Source organism: Pieris brassicae, chromosome 8, assembly GCF_905147105.1.
Source record: "Pieris brassicae chromosome 8, ilPieBrab1.1, whole genome shotgun sequence".
Classification (NCBI taxonomy): Eukaryota; Metazoa; Arthropoda; class Insecta; order Lepidoptera; family Pieridae; genus Pieris; species Pieris brassicae.
This window is the reverse complement of record NC_059672.1, coordinates 17,458,417-17,473,812: the sequence shown is the minus strand read 5'-3', so window position 1 is coordinate 17,473,812 and position 15,396 is coordinate 17,458,417. Positions and strand designations below refer to the sequence as shown.

General features: G+C 30.7%; 1 protein-coding gene across 2 annotated transcripts; it reads right to left on the bottom strand.

The window, feature by feature from the left end:
• Positions 1–4: 4 nt before the first annotated feature.
• LOC123713562 (5'-3' exonuclease PLD3-like) lies at positions 5–14,859 on the bottom strand. 2 transcript variants are annotated; one of them, XM_045667288.1, is made up of 11 exons: positions 14,763–14,859; positions 14,179–14,291; positions 13,757–13,915; positions 12,407–12,584; positions 11,783–11,917; positions 11,173–11,295; positions 10,681–10,749; positions 7,495–7,626; positions 1,705–1,844; positions 766–931; positions 5–480 (listed from the first exon to the last, which is right to left on the bottom strand). In XM_045667288.1, exons 1-11 carry the CDS (start codon positions 14,856–14,858, stop codon positions 208–210), a joined length of 1,584 nt encoding a protein of 527 aa, XP_045523244.1. In that variant the 5' UTR covers position 14,859; the 3' UTR covers positions 5–207. The 2 variants fall into 2 exon arrangements, with proteins under 2 accessions (XP_045523244.1, XP_045523245.1); XM_045667289.1 differs by lacking the exon at positions 14,763–14,859 and adding an exon at positions 14,357–14,531.
• Between the last annotated feature and the right edge of the window lie 537 nt (positions 14,860–15,396).

Here is a 15,396-nt window from a genome sequence, read left to right as displayed (position 1 = left end):
GATATTCTCTAGTTAGGGAAGAAGTTTTTTGAGAAATCCAGACATTTCTGGACTTGTATAAGGTAAATAGTATTGTTGATTAATTTTATTGGATTTTTGTTACTAATATCTTTTCTTAATTATTAGAACGCCCTTTCCGTAGAATAAATGATTAATTAGACCGATTTTAATTTCTCTAGCAAATTAAAAAAATTACATTTTTTATCGCTATAAATTCCTCAGAGGTACCGCATACGGAGACGTCCAATCCCTTTCGAATAGCTCTTGCAAATCCCGCCGGATGTCGCTGCCATTTCTAACTTTATTTTCCATTTCCGGTTTGTATACAAAAGCCACACCCGCTGTGTCAACGAAATAATCGGCGGACCAATTCGACGTTCCTATATACGCTGTTTTGTCTGTCACCATATATTTGTTGTGATTCACTCGCGCGAATGGGATCTTGTCTTGGTCCGGGGTAGATGGAACTATAAAACGGCGCTGAAAAGTTTTTATTTATTAATATATATCTTACAGAAAACTATATGACGATACCTTCCGAAAATTTTGCTTTTATGGGATTCCGAATTAAACCTTCTACTTTACTGAATACTAACTGAAACATTTATGTACTACGTAATAATAATACTTAATTATGATATTTAAATTATGTTTAGTTTGATGCGCCTTAAATGGCGTTCAAAAATTTAGTATCTATTCCCTAGTCTGTGAGAATCAACAAATTTATTAAATAAAATAATAGTAAATTAACATATAAAATCTTACCACTTGAATATCAAGATGCGGCAAGGCCTGGTTAAGCGCAGCCAGAGAGCGTAAATAATGTTCTTCGGCGGGCGAGGAGTGGCGCCACCAGCTTATTAACATGCGCACGCGCACGTGACGCTCTAAGGCCGCTGCACGCAATGCGTCGTCGATTTTTGGCCAGTATCTGAAAATGACAATTGTAATACTAACAAATATCTTATGTATTGTTTGGCAATTTTAGTGTTTCGTTAGCGGCGAGATTTGGTTGTAATAACTAATATGTTACACATCCAAAACTAAATTGAGAATTATCGATAGATCAGGAAATCTCCTACGCACTGGTGAACTTAATGGTCTAGAGATAGTAAACGAGTTTATAGATCTCAGTTCCCTGATAAGCAGCCAAAGGGAAGCGAAAACGAAATGCGAAGATGGCAGGACACTAAATGACTAAATTAGTGCGTTTATTATCAGACCGGGAAATTTCATTAAACACAAAGAAAAAAATATTTGAGACTCTATTTTCCTTATTGGCGCTGAGTACTGGACAATACGGACTTTTGAAAGGAGAAAAATATTTGCTCTGGAAATGTGGCATTGGGTTGGAGACGGATGCTAAGGAATCTCTAAACAACTAAGGAAACATACGTGCCCATACTAAGATGGTTAAAGACAAAAAAAGGTCCTTCGACACTGCTACCAACGGAAGTTGTGCGGCGCCGCTATCACGACCTTCAGAGATTAAGAGTCCAACTGAAGAATATTAAACAAAAATAATACTATTTATAGCTCGAATCAACGTAAAAAAAATCGGACAAATACGTATAAAATTATCTTTAATACATATTGCGCGAAAGTTTAGGTTCTAGGACAATATAAAAATCTGATTATAAGTAACGCGCTTGTCAGTTAAAATCCCTATATACCACTTCGTTATTACTTTGTTATCTGTCTTACTTAGGTTGCGGCGTAAACTCGAACGCAGGAGCGTAGTCCATAACAGATATATACACGAATTCCTCGGCTGAGTGAATGATGTTAACAATCGCGTCGTCATCATTAGTCCGACCAGCTGGACTAAAAGGCGGTGGGGAACTCTGAAAATAACAAAGCCTATTAAGCAGAGCTGATGAAATCGTGGGTAATATTTACCAAATATACGGGAAAAACATCGTACTATCAATAAGCAGTGAACACTTTTATAATTTTGAGCCTACGTTTCATTCGCGTCAATAATTAAAATAATCCATCCATATTGTATTGACCATCTTTTATTTATTGATTAAATTATAATTCAAAGGAAAGAACAGAATATCCTTCTAAAAAACAGCCTTACTGTATCAATACTGAGAAAAAAGACTTCTTTTATATACATCTCAACAAATGCCAGCTTCCATTGACCGGAAGGGGCGAGAGGTCGTTCATGACAATATCAATCCGATATACGAATAAAATAATCATTGTTAGCTTGTGTTTTTATTTTAAATAATATCGAAAATAAAACCTTATTTTGTGAATAACAATGCATATTAGGGAGGCCTTGGCCTGTGTGACCATTTCAGATATAAAAAAATATTTTTTCTATAACGTTATTTTAAATTACATTAAAAAGTATACAAAGCAGCTATGAGTACCTACCTTTTTTATTCACATAATAAAGAATATTTTGCGATTCAAATAGCTGAATATTACGCAGAAATATCAATCATTGGCGATTTCAGTAATATTCGTTCGTTTAAAAGTCATTTATATTAAACGATTTGATTACCTTACCTATCCATTGATGCCAAAAGTAAAGATTACACACCTACGATCTGCGCTTACAAATTACTGCGATGTTGTCATATTTTTAACCGCGCTAACAAAATTATTCCGGATGCTAATGATATACAAAACTTCTCCACCTCAGCCACTGGGGCGTTTGGGTCGGCCAGTGAGTGGTAAGACCGGTCGAGGACGCCTCCTTCTTCCACACTAAAATCTATAATCTATTATTAACACCATAAATAACTATGGTGTAAACAATAAAAATAAAATTTCAGTACGATACAGAATTCAGTCCTTTTTTTTTAAATTTTGTATAAATATTGATATAATTTACTTTCCTCATTAGAGAAGCTTAATGAAGTCTTCAAAGACGTCACGTCACAATCACGTGAGATTATTGCACATTAATTGCGATCACGTTTTACACGTGAACGACAAATAATTAAACAACAATTAAAATGGGAAGTATAATTTTAGAACGTCTTCAAAGCCGCCTAAGCTGAGCTCCCTTAAGCATTTAACGATTAAACTACGTAAACTACCTCATCACTACAACAATAAACAAGGTTTACCTCTAATAATATATAAGGTAAAAAAACGGTGTGTAAAAATTTACTACAAGGTGTCGTGGGCCATATATCATGTAGGTACATCATCATATAAAGAAGATTTGTTTGTTAGCATTCAAATATATACACCATTAGAATCCAACATAGTTGATGTAATATTATCAATAAAGGGAACCTTGAAACTGTGAAAGTTCGATAATGTAACAAAAAGTGACTAAATCCCTATATCGCTTACGTACACGTCGTCCAAAGTACAAGATGGCATACGTCTAACAATTACGTAATTCCTTGCTCTTTGGCGGGTTTTCAAAATTAAGAATGTCTAATTGGAACTTTTACTTACTAAATGGAATTTAAATTAACAATTTATATGTCATTTGACAAAAATCAATGAGCTTTTAGGTCTCCTTAGGTCTTTTATACAATAAACATGTCGCATTAAAAGTAGAAGGACAATTGGAAGGTCAAGCAGAACAAGTCGTTATGACTCAGCAGTTAAACCTTTTACTAAGATTAACTCGAACACCAACTAGTGACTAGGGCGGATTGACACGTAATTGACGCTCTTTGTTAAGCAGTCAGTTGTCATAGAAAGCTTCTTCGATTTGACATTTGTGTAGGACAAAAAAATGGATTACAAAGGAGTATCACTTGCTCCTCGCCCTATTCGCAACGCAATTTTACTAATTTGAAGTTACCGCGTAATATTGTAAGACATTTTTTTTTCCAAAAAAATGTTTTATTTACTTTGTAATAATTTAAGACATCAGCGTCTTTTATCCTAGACTAAATCCTAGCAATATGAACATATTACACATTTTATCATCATTTATTTTATCTTTGACATTTCAGAATTCATCTTTAATTTTTGATAACTTTAACGCGATAAGCGAAACTGAATTCTGAAGACACATGAATATTGCGCCATTCATACAGCCCCGACTCGCAGAATATTCATGAATACAAGTGTATCGGGGACTGGTGCTGTATACATGTGTAACGAACCGTTATCGCTTATCAGAATCTAATTAGACGTCTCTGAACACGACTACTTGTTCAGAATAAAAAATGTATTAATAATATATAATTAACTAAGCATTGATTTTTGAAGTGAAACTTTTTTATCGGCGTTGGAAAAAATTTACCGTCACATTTTTCGGTTACGCGCCACCTTTTTCTTGTCCCTACTACGGCTGATTTGAAGAGATTCGAAGCCATTTATAACAAAAAATATAATAACGATAACAATGATTGTAATAATTCTTTTACAATTAATGAAATCCTGTAATCTTAGTAGTAATAAGGTAAAATGAAATAATTGTATTATTTGAATTCATATCTATGATAATAAAAGCCTTTTGTTAAACTTTATTTAACCAATTTCTGTAAAGTTGCATATAGTAGATTATTTTTCAAAAAATAAGGTCATAAAGAATATTCACTTCTTACGTGTGTATACTAGTACACACACACATTTTTCTGACGCATTTGAATCTCGCGAAGGCTCTGAGAGATAGGCTACTATAATGATCTAAAATAGTTGATGATGATTAATGAAGAAGTATTGCAATATAGAATAAAATTCTCAACCTTCAGACCGTGCATTCGGATCTTGTTGAGAATAACAACAAAAATCGACTATACTCACTCAATGGACACTATGAAAATTATCTAACAATATCAATCGGGACTATTAAGTTGTGCCGTGCCTTAATAATAGTAAAACGTGTAAAAGAAAAATATTTTCCTACGGTTTTTCCGAGACATAAAGAAAACACGCTACACTGGCTAAAGGCGAAGAAAATTGAATTTTGTAATAGCGAGGTTTGCGATATCATGTTCACGGGACGAGCATAACGAACCGCAATACAACCTGCCTTATACCTACTTTAATGTTTATACTGCGATGCTCTATAGATAAGGTAGAGCCTTTCTTTTAATATTTAGAGTACCAAAAATAAGTTTCTTGGCTACTTTAATGGACAATAATTTTGGCAGAATTTGAAAACAGTCTAAAAATATATTATTTTCCGTTTTTTTTATACAAACAACAAGATAAATCTAATCGAACAACAATTATATTACATATTTTTATAATGATTATATATAACAAATATTTAATACATATTATTAAGTGAATAACTTAGTTTCACCAAAGAAGTGAAATTTGATAAATCATTGGTCGGTCGATATTTAGTAAAATATTTGATATTGTAAATCACTTTAAAATAATTAGATGTAAAGTATTGTAACTGTAGGAGAGAATATTTAATTAATCCCTAACATCTGTAAATATTTTTCTTCTGAATTTTCGCTAGCTTTATCAAATTTACGAAAAGAGACTGCAGCTTTCATATTAGCTGTGGTTATTGTAAGAAAAACTCGATTTTTGAACTTTCTATTTTGTTTTATAGTTAGCAAAATATTTTTCGTATCTCATGTCATCCAACTTTATTAGAAGACTCCGCTAACATTCTCGTCGATAAACCGAGTGTGTTCCCTGGAGATGTGTTTCTGTTATCGTGAGAGCATCGTACATTATTTGGATTACCTTATTCACTTTTCATAAAAAATGTATCATGCTTATGACATAAATATAACTGTTCTTGCGTAGAAATTGTACACGTTAAAATTACCTTTTTCTAGTACTTTGTGTCTTTTCATCGGATGTAAAGGTTTGACAGTGAAGTTTTACTTAATATTAATCACGAAAGATCTTAAATTATCGTGATTCCTGTGCACTCTTTACTTTGCATTTTTCATGTATCCTTTTTTAGTTTAATTTTGTCTATATGTAATGTGTATTTTTGGACTTCTTACCGCATCTAATTTAATAATACATTTTGTTCTCACAGTGGTTGCCTGGCAGAGATCGCTCGAAAGCGATAAGGCCGTCCTTTCATTTAATTATGTTCAATTTATATATTATAATGCAACGTGGTAAGAAATAAATTAACTAAAAAAAGTATTAATAGCGGTAAATCATCAATCACCCTCACTTTTACACCATTGTGAATTGTGTATGACTTAGTTAAATGTATTTAAATTTATTGACTTTTTCCTTTCACTAGTTTGAACCTTTTTTGTAAATATTATGTATACCATTTTTGGCTATAACTTTAGTACATATTATTTTTGTTAGCTAGGATTACGAAATAAATTTTATTTATATTAGGAACAACCGTAAATGCCACGAACTATGTCGTCGTCAGTTTTCTACTCTAAGGACCTGATTTATTTAATGTACAAAATATGTATTGTTATGTGAATTCAATTGTTTTGTCAAGACATAGTTTGCCCATTTAGTATGAACTGATGCTAATTTTAATAATGAATTTACCTCAGTAAATCCTTTTACTTATACGCAGTTCAAGTATTATATATTATAGTAATTTAAAATTATGTAAAATAATTATAAGTTTATAATAATACATATCTTCAAACCGTTGAAAGTGTTTTCTTTAAGTAATGTTGTGGTCAATTATATAAGTATACCTATTTATTATTATTAGTTATGATAAAATAATTGGGTATGTATGTAAATATATCGTTAGTAAATATAAAGGTCTATATTTTAAATGGTGAATATAAAATAAAGGTCTGATTTGCAATTCGATTGTGTATGCAAATGTTTCTCGGTTTGTTTGGCAACAAATTGTTTTTTTTTTATAGCCACTAATTTATTGAGTATTATGATACCGAATTTATGGATTTTTATGTAAATAAATCTTGGGTTCCTAATCCTATTTTTGTAGTGAAACTTCTTTCTCGGCGTTGGATAAAAATTTACTGTCACATTTTTCGGTTACGCGCCATCTTTTTCTTGTCCCTACTACGGTTGATTCGAAGAGATTCGAAGCCATTTATAACAAAAATTATAATAACGATGACAATGATAGTAATAATTCTTTTACAATTAATGAAATTCTGTAATAATCTTAGTAGTAATAAGGTAAAATGAAATAATTGTATTATTTGAATTCATATCTATGATAATAAAAGCCTTTTGTTAAACTTTATCTAATTTAACTTTATTTAACCAATTTCTGTAAAGTTGCATATAGTAGATTATTTTTCGAAAAATAAGGTCATGAAGTAGTTTCCCTTCTTACGTGTGTACACTAGTACAAGCACACATTTTTTATATTCGCAACGACGATACATTGAACCGACCCTGCTCCTATTGTGTGCTAATACTACGAGATTTAAGAAAATAATATTTTATAATAACTACGAGTGAAGCTTACTATTTCTAGTACCACAACCAAAGATGTAAAGCCACGTTAACCAAAACCGTCAAAGCAAGGCAGAGCGTAATTTATACACAAAGTTATGAAATATACAGCTGGAAGTTACTCTGGTAAACAATCAAATAATGATTGCACCTGTAAAATATTTAACGAATCCTTACCGTTATAAACACCCCGTAGTTGCTCTGGTCATCCGAAATGTTGATAGGATGCTCCATATTAATCTCGGTACTTAGTTCCTTAGGCCATGTGTCAGGCACCACCGCATCTGGACTACCCAGAGTCCAGTAAACCTAAAAATGTAATACTTAAAATTATGATTCTTGTTAAATTTTGACGTATTTTTGCGTGTTTCACATCCTTTCTGTGCATCGAGACCTCGGCATAAACCCCAATTGATACAGATGCAGGATTTTGAACAAAGCCTTTTGCGTTGAGAACTCTTAATGACTAAGGTAACATTTCTCTTAAAAACACTCATCGTTATTTAATATTAAAAAAAAAGATTTACATTATTCATAAAATAAAATTTAGTTACTAAAATTATGAGAATGCAATTGAAATAGCTTTTATCGATCAGTCGCGACATTGAGCGCATTAACTAATAATTACAAGTTATTTTTAGTATTTCATTTTTATTTATATACATAATGTCGGTAAACAAAGATAACTTTTCCAATTTATGCCAAACTATAATGTTGTTAACCTCAAATGCAGGTGAATTTATCATTGCTATTATAAAATGAAACGTACAACCTCGTGCCAGTTAGCTGTCGAGTTACACAAACTTTAGGGGTAAATGTCATTCCAAGTTAAGACGAAGTATCAACAGTATAAATTGGATCGAAGGCTTTGAAAACATGCTTTATTAAAAAACTTAACGATAAATTGCTGTTTATATGTGGATATGTAAACCTCGGTTTTTAAAGGTCGCTTAAATAATGTTACGTTTTGATTTGCAAATGTATTATTTGTTTTCATAAATATTTTAATAAAAGATTGTTAACTCTCAATGCTATCCGTAGCTTTGTTTTGCTTTTGAAACCTCATTTGGCTTTTCTATATGTATGGTCTATGACTGATAGCAATCCGGACTGGTATTACACTCGATTATTCGGCAATAATTACTATGATATTAATAATACAGCTCATAGTAAAAAGTTTTTAAGCCAAAACTCGAAACGGGTTTGTAATAAATACATTATTGTTTATGTTCTTAGTGAATAATTAATGTCAGTTTCATAACATATCCTCTTTGACCTACTTAACCTAAGAAATATATTAATATTATAGCTTTATTTTGCTACATACACAATTACCAACATTCTTACCAACAAAGTATTTCTATAAAAATGATTATGACATATTAACATATATCATTAAACGTTATATATGCAAGGCATTCCACAATTTTCTATTTTATTTATCATCGATAAATACAACCTCTCTTGACAGAACCAATCAATAAAAGTAAGAAATATTGTAAATAGTGTTATTTAATTCATGCTAGTACATCACGTAGACGGTATTTTTAAAGAAATTTATTGTAATGTAATAATTTTGAATTAACTTGAATTTTTTGCTTATGTACACGCTGTAACAGTCCGCGAACCTCGACTTATACCATATAACCAAACGCGTATATTTTTAGGAATTGGATAAATGTAATTTTAAGATCAAATAAGACGCAAACACATTACACTCTCATACATTGCACATTCGTACTCACTTCAACCAGATAATTATTAGTACATCGTCTTTGATAGTACATAATGATCGTATGTAAGGGATAATCCGTTTAGGCTACATTTTTAATTTATAAATTGTATTTTTTAAAGGAAGTTCTGTAATAATAAACAGATAAATCAAATATAGAATTTTAATATCTAGCTATAGGGCGAGCGGTATAGATATCTCCTATTATTTCGCAAATAGGTCAAGAATAGCAAACAACGGACACCCAAACAAAATATATGAAAATGCTGTTTTAATCCCGTACGAGTGGTTTTAATTAAGGCCTATCTCAAGTATTCCAGTAACAATAAAAACAGGACAGGTGGCAGTTTATTAAAAGCGGCATTTCTTTGTTGCAAAAACTTTCATTAGAGATTTTGTATGGCGTAATTAGTGTTCTTTGTGAGCATTTACTTCGGCGCTTAACAATGTATTTTGCAAATGTTTACCATTAATATATAAACGGGTCAAGGGCTGTGATTAGATAAAGCTTTGAACAGTTTTATATTGCTCGACAGGTGGAATGAGTGATAAAGGTTTTCACGTTTACGAGTCTGAAACCATATAGTTTTGTATTAGGTCAAGAATTATTAGGATTTTAATACATTCAACACCGTTTACGACGACATCGTTTAGAACAAAATACCGGTTGTATTGACCAAAATCAAAGGCGGGTAAAATAATTAGGCAGTTAATAACAACGTCATCGGCTGTTAGGACTATCGGTTTTTAAAAACCAATGTGAGTAGCACCTTCGATGTCGTTATAGCAGATTTTGACTGTATTTGTATAGACGTTTTAAATAAAAATCAACAGATAACATTATTAAAGTTATTAAAGCGTTTAAATATTTTATATATATATTAGTATAGTATTCTTGAACCCCGTTTAGCATCACTAGTAATAACACTAGGTCATGTTTTATTGCAGTCTTGGGTTTGAGACAGAAAAATAAAATATTGCAAATTTTGTTATAAAATATTTATTTTACGATTAACTATTGAATACTGTCTCAAAGCCTCGCGTTGCAGCAAGCTCGGTGACGTGAGGTCAAAGTGTACTTTTCAACTTTATCTAGCTAATTGTAAATTATCTCGGTCAAACCGTGCTATACATGTTAGTTGTATTGCAAGCGAAATCCTGAGAACAATGTACTTTTCAATGTAAATATATTATTTTATTTATTTATTTACTAACACTTCGTTACATTACAATGTAAAAATTGAACATAATTAAATAAAAAGGAGGGCAACTGGCGGCCTTATCGCTTGCGAGCGATCTCTTCCAGGCAACCACTGTGAGTAAAGAAAAAAATGTATGTAATTTAACATAAGGTATTATCTCTGATTATTAAATGGTTTAATTAAAAAATGGTTTTTAAATTAACATTAAAACGGAAATTTCACCAAAGTTTTATTCCTGTTGATTTATAATAAAATAAAATCTTCGCTGCATTAGTCAAAACATTTTTACTAAATAATTAAGCAGATATATTATGATATCATAAAGATTACAAACTAGAACCTGGACATAAAATTACGCAATCAATTTGTGATTAAAAAAGAAAATCTACTCTGAAAACCGGCATAAAATAACAATATTTTAGTACTCACTTCAAATATCTTTGCTAGATCAGTCGCAAGACAGGAACAATTGTAAGCTACGATTCCTAATTCCTTTACCTAGAACAAGTTACAAAATTTAAAAAAATAAAACACAAATAAGTTTTTATTATAAGTATTTTTCCATTCGAAGTCTGATTGGGAAATATAAATGGCTAAGATAACTGTTCCGTCTATTTACAATATTGTTTATATATGACACGTGATATTTCTTATACATAAGTAACAAAATATTTGTATTAAATTGTTTGCATAATCATATTGTTCATTTTAATAGAAACAATGTTTTTTTTAATTCGCTTGTCAAGTAGTACTTTTTAATAAGTCCAGTTGATTTTTAGGGCGAAATATTTTTATCATTATTTAAAACATGTATAATATATGTATGTAACAGTATACGGCGACGCCGAGATTTTAAAAAAAAGTTTCTTTTTCTTTATTATTAAAACGAAGGTTTTACTGTGCTTTTATTGTGATACTCACCTGAGTCAGCGACCTCCAATCCATATTAGCGCTGCCTATGTAGAAGTGTGTCTTGTCTATGATCCAGAACTTCGTGTGAAGGACGCCACTTCCGAGCAGCTTTGAGAAGTTAAGGCTTCGCACCTATATAACAAATTTAATCACAAAATTATTCATATTTTATAAAAAAAAATATTTTTCACCACTACAAAAATCTTCTTGTTGTCAAAATACACAGATAACAGAAACGTAAAAAACAAGTCAGTCAAATACCTATTGCAATGTTAAATAAAATTATAATTATTAATTTATAATTATTTAACCGTATTAAAGTAATTAAAGGTAACGTAAACCAACACCAGTAAACGAAAGTTAATGAATACGTTGCTTTTTGGTATTTTCTATTAAAGATAAACAAGCTTTTTTTTTTAATTTTCCCACCACGCCAAATATTGCGATGTTCTGTGTAAAAAATTATCATTAAAAATTTGATGTTACAAGTTTTTAATTTAAGTATTCGTCACGAAGTATTCTATGGGTTCCCGCCGGAATCTGATCGCACGCCCTCAGGGCAAAAGCTGGTATCGATCAACACTGCCCATTAAATAACACTTAAATAAGCAATAATCACCTGCGCTGCCTTTTTCTTAACTAAATATTCAGTGTCTACATTAGGGTAAGACTTAGAAGGCCAGTTTTGAGCAATTCTTAATTTTATATTTCTCTTTAATCCAGCTGCTAACAACGCCTGGAAAACTTGTTCACCCTGGAACAATAATAATTAAGGAATTTATTAAAATAGCGAATTCTCATTTGGACACGGGAAAATATACTTTTAAACAAGTTAAGTCGTAAAAATCGAATTTTTAATATAAATGTTTTATTATATGGGTAAATGGGTATTAGGCACACCTCATGTTAAGTGCTACCGCCGCCCGTAGACACTTACATTGCCCAAGGACTTTTATGTATTGGTACGCTCTAACAAAAAGTTAAATTAAACTTAAGTTTTATTAACACAATAATTCCGCAGTTTCAACAAAGACTCGTGTGGATATATATGGACAACAATTGTAAAAACAAATAAGATTATTAACTTATTAGTTGCATGGATTTTAAAAACTAGAGCTCTTTATTATTGTTTTATATTCCCAGTAGTAAATACTTTAGTACACTCTTCGAAGCATAATAAGCTAAATAGAAATACATTTCATGTGCGATAAAATATTCTTCTAAATAATAAATAATTACTTACCTCAATAGAGGAATTATATGGATATTGTTCATTAAACCTAAGAGTCCAATACAAAGACGCTATTTCTATAGATGATTGAGCATCGTCTATCAAATCTAGCCAGACATTTTTTGTGTTGGCATGTGTTGAATTAGGCGGATACATATGACCCTCTGGTATACTTTCTACTAAAGATAACCTGCAACAAATATATTAATTTATAATTAATTTGCACCTCTAGAACACATAATCACGTTATTAACAAAATAGATAATTTTCTTTGGTAAATTTAATTGGTGCAATTTGGGACAAATAATCAAACAAAAGATTTTCAGTTATATTCATTTGTTAAGCTTCAATTGTATGGAAAACATTGCTTCCTGCTGCCTTATTTGTAATATTATACCAACTACTAATTCAAAATGATTTACTCTTTAAGAACTTTTACTTAACAATACTCTCAATGTTTATGATATGGCTTATAAGTATATCAGCAAAATTGCTTTGTTTCAAAATTATACCCAATATATAAAGCCCTTGAAATAAACTTTTAATTAAATAACTCTCAATATTATATGTTATAATGATATGTTAAAATAAACCAATTTGACTTTCTCTTTCAACTCATATAATATTTATTTAAATCTGGATGTTAAATAAAAAACAAAAAGATTCAGTGGTTCATGTCACAATGATTAAACTCTACTCAACTGTTTACAATGGAACAATTCTAGTAATAGAAAACAATTTTTCTATATGACAGCAAAGTCATTTATTATTTTCCGTGGAGGAAATGTTCTTGTTATATATGATTAATTGCTTTTCAGTAATAAACTATTATTATAATGTTTTAATGAAAATTGGTTAGAAATGGTAAATGATTTTTATCAAGTTGATGGAGTAACTTCCTGGCATGATAAAAATACAAAAAAAGGAACTTTATAGTCAAAATCACATTTACCTATATAAATATTATAACAAAAACTATAGTATTAGTCTGAAAGTCTTTATTCTAATATTGGACAAAAGTAAGGATTTGTATGTTATCACTAAATTCAAAAATTACCAGCCTATACAAACATGCTTTGACCCTGAAAATGCTACATTATAGGTGATATTCAAAATTATTTCAAATATTAATGTAGAGTCAAGTGAGGACAGGATACTTCTATAATAAAATTACATAGTAATATGTACTACCTATATTAAGAGTATAATTCTTTGTTCACTTGATAATAATTGGAATAAAAGTCATTGTACAAATTATTAGTAAGCCAAGTACCGAACTGGTACTTGAACTGTAATTTAGATTGATTCTTAGTATGGAGAAATTATTCATCAAAATATTTAACAACACATAATAAACCTTACCTACACTCATCTGAGCAATGTAAGTCTCTAGCAGTGGGCAGGACCTGGGCTATATTCGGCTGGTCTAACAGTGGTACTAAAACCACAAGAACAATCAATAATATAACTATTGACACAGGAATACATGATGGCCGACACCATATGCTTCTTTTCTTTCGTCTAAAAAAAATTAATAATGATAATAAACTTCTTAGAGTTGGCATTTGTACCTACAAAAAACTATTTTTAGTTCATTAAAGGTACAAATGTTACTGTTGCATATTTAAATGTTACTATGAGGGTAGCAGATCTACTATTGCTGTTCTCAACATGCAATATATGCTAAGTTTGTTTGCCTGAAGTTCCCCAAAAAAAATAGTAGACACTGAGAAGCTAACAATGCTTTTTCATTCAAATGATTTTTAAAAGACAAGAAGTCTTACTTGTCATGATAGCTATTTCCATTTTCATCTCTCATCATGAATATTTGCTCCCACTGCTCCAACTCCTCATCAGATGACGACGCGTTCCCCACACTTCCCGATTCAAGAACGGTCTGCAACGACGGAAGATTTAAAAACAAATTCGATTTAAAGTAAAATAATTTCGAATTAAACTTACTTTTAGTTGCTTTAAAAACTTTTTGTACATTTTAAATAATATATTTAGTTCATTGAGTAAAAGAGACAAGTCATGCTAATCAATCTTAAGAAAATAGTTAATATTTAATTTACAAAAATGTAGCAGTATTTAAAGTTCATTGTTAATATACGTAAAAATATATAAAATGCTTTGTTTACGTTTACATAGTATAAACTATAAAGTTTTTCAAGTTTCAACGTAACATTGTTGTTGTCAGCTGTCAAAGTTATCAATAATTGAGTTACATTGGTCACAGATATAAAACGTAAAAAATTTCCTATTTTATGGATAATTTACATATTTTGACATAGTCTCTAGAGCTTAACGACAACCGTAAATTTAAATATTATTTACTAATAAATTTGTATGTAAGATACGGTCTTACCATAATAGTTATGTTATGTTTTAAATCACTGCACTTTCTAAAATACACATCATGAACACTATACAATACAAACTGTAGAGCTGCGTATCCTTGCATTCCTTTGATTCGTGCGGGCGCAATAGCATCAAAAATATAACTGCAAGTAAATGACGTCGACAACCGCATTGTGCATGTGCATTTTAAATACTAGGTTAGTTGAAACCGTTAAACTATCCAGGGCAACTGTTTAAACATAGTCATTATCGTTTTACCAAGCGCCTAATGGTATAATTTAATGTACAACTATTTTTTGATTGGCAGATTGCATGATTTTTATAATTAGGCGCGATTCGTCAAAACAGCAATTATTCGAAATTTTCGTGATCTCCCGCGCACCTTAAAATATTTTAAGTAAACCTTGAAAACGCATCAAATTTTAAGCTCTACTCCCTGTGTCACCGAATAGAAAAGCCTTTCATTTTAGTAAAGTAAAATTATTTTTCATTAAACTTACTTTATTTTCGGTACGTTTTTGATAGGTTTCTTAATCTTTAAAATAAGCATTTAACATTCTTAAGTAAAATAATGACACTATGAATAGGCATGTAATAAATAATGTATGTGGTACTTATAGTTTCCCTCACCTTAACCTTCA

Excerpts from the sequence above, each read along its gene's own strand:
- LOC123713562 (XM_045667288.1), bottom strand. The coding sequence starts at position 14,858 with ATGCAAGGATACGCAGCTCTACAGTTTGTATTGTATAGTGTTCATGAT. Across the intron at positions 13,916-14,178 it reads GGAAATAGCTATCATGACAA|ACGAAAGAAAAGAAGCATAT; the intron begins GTAAGACTTCTT and ends AATTTTTTTTAG. Across the intron at positions 10,750-11,172 it reads ATTGGAGGTCGCTGACTCAG|GTAAAGGAATTAGGAATCGT; the intron begins GTGAGTATCACA and ends AACTTGTTCTAG.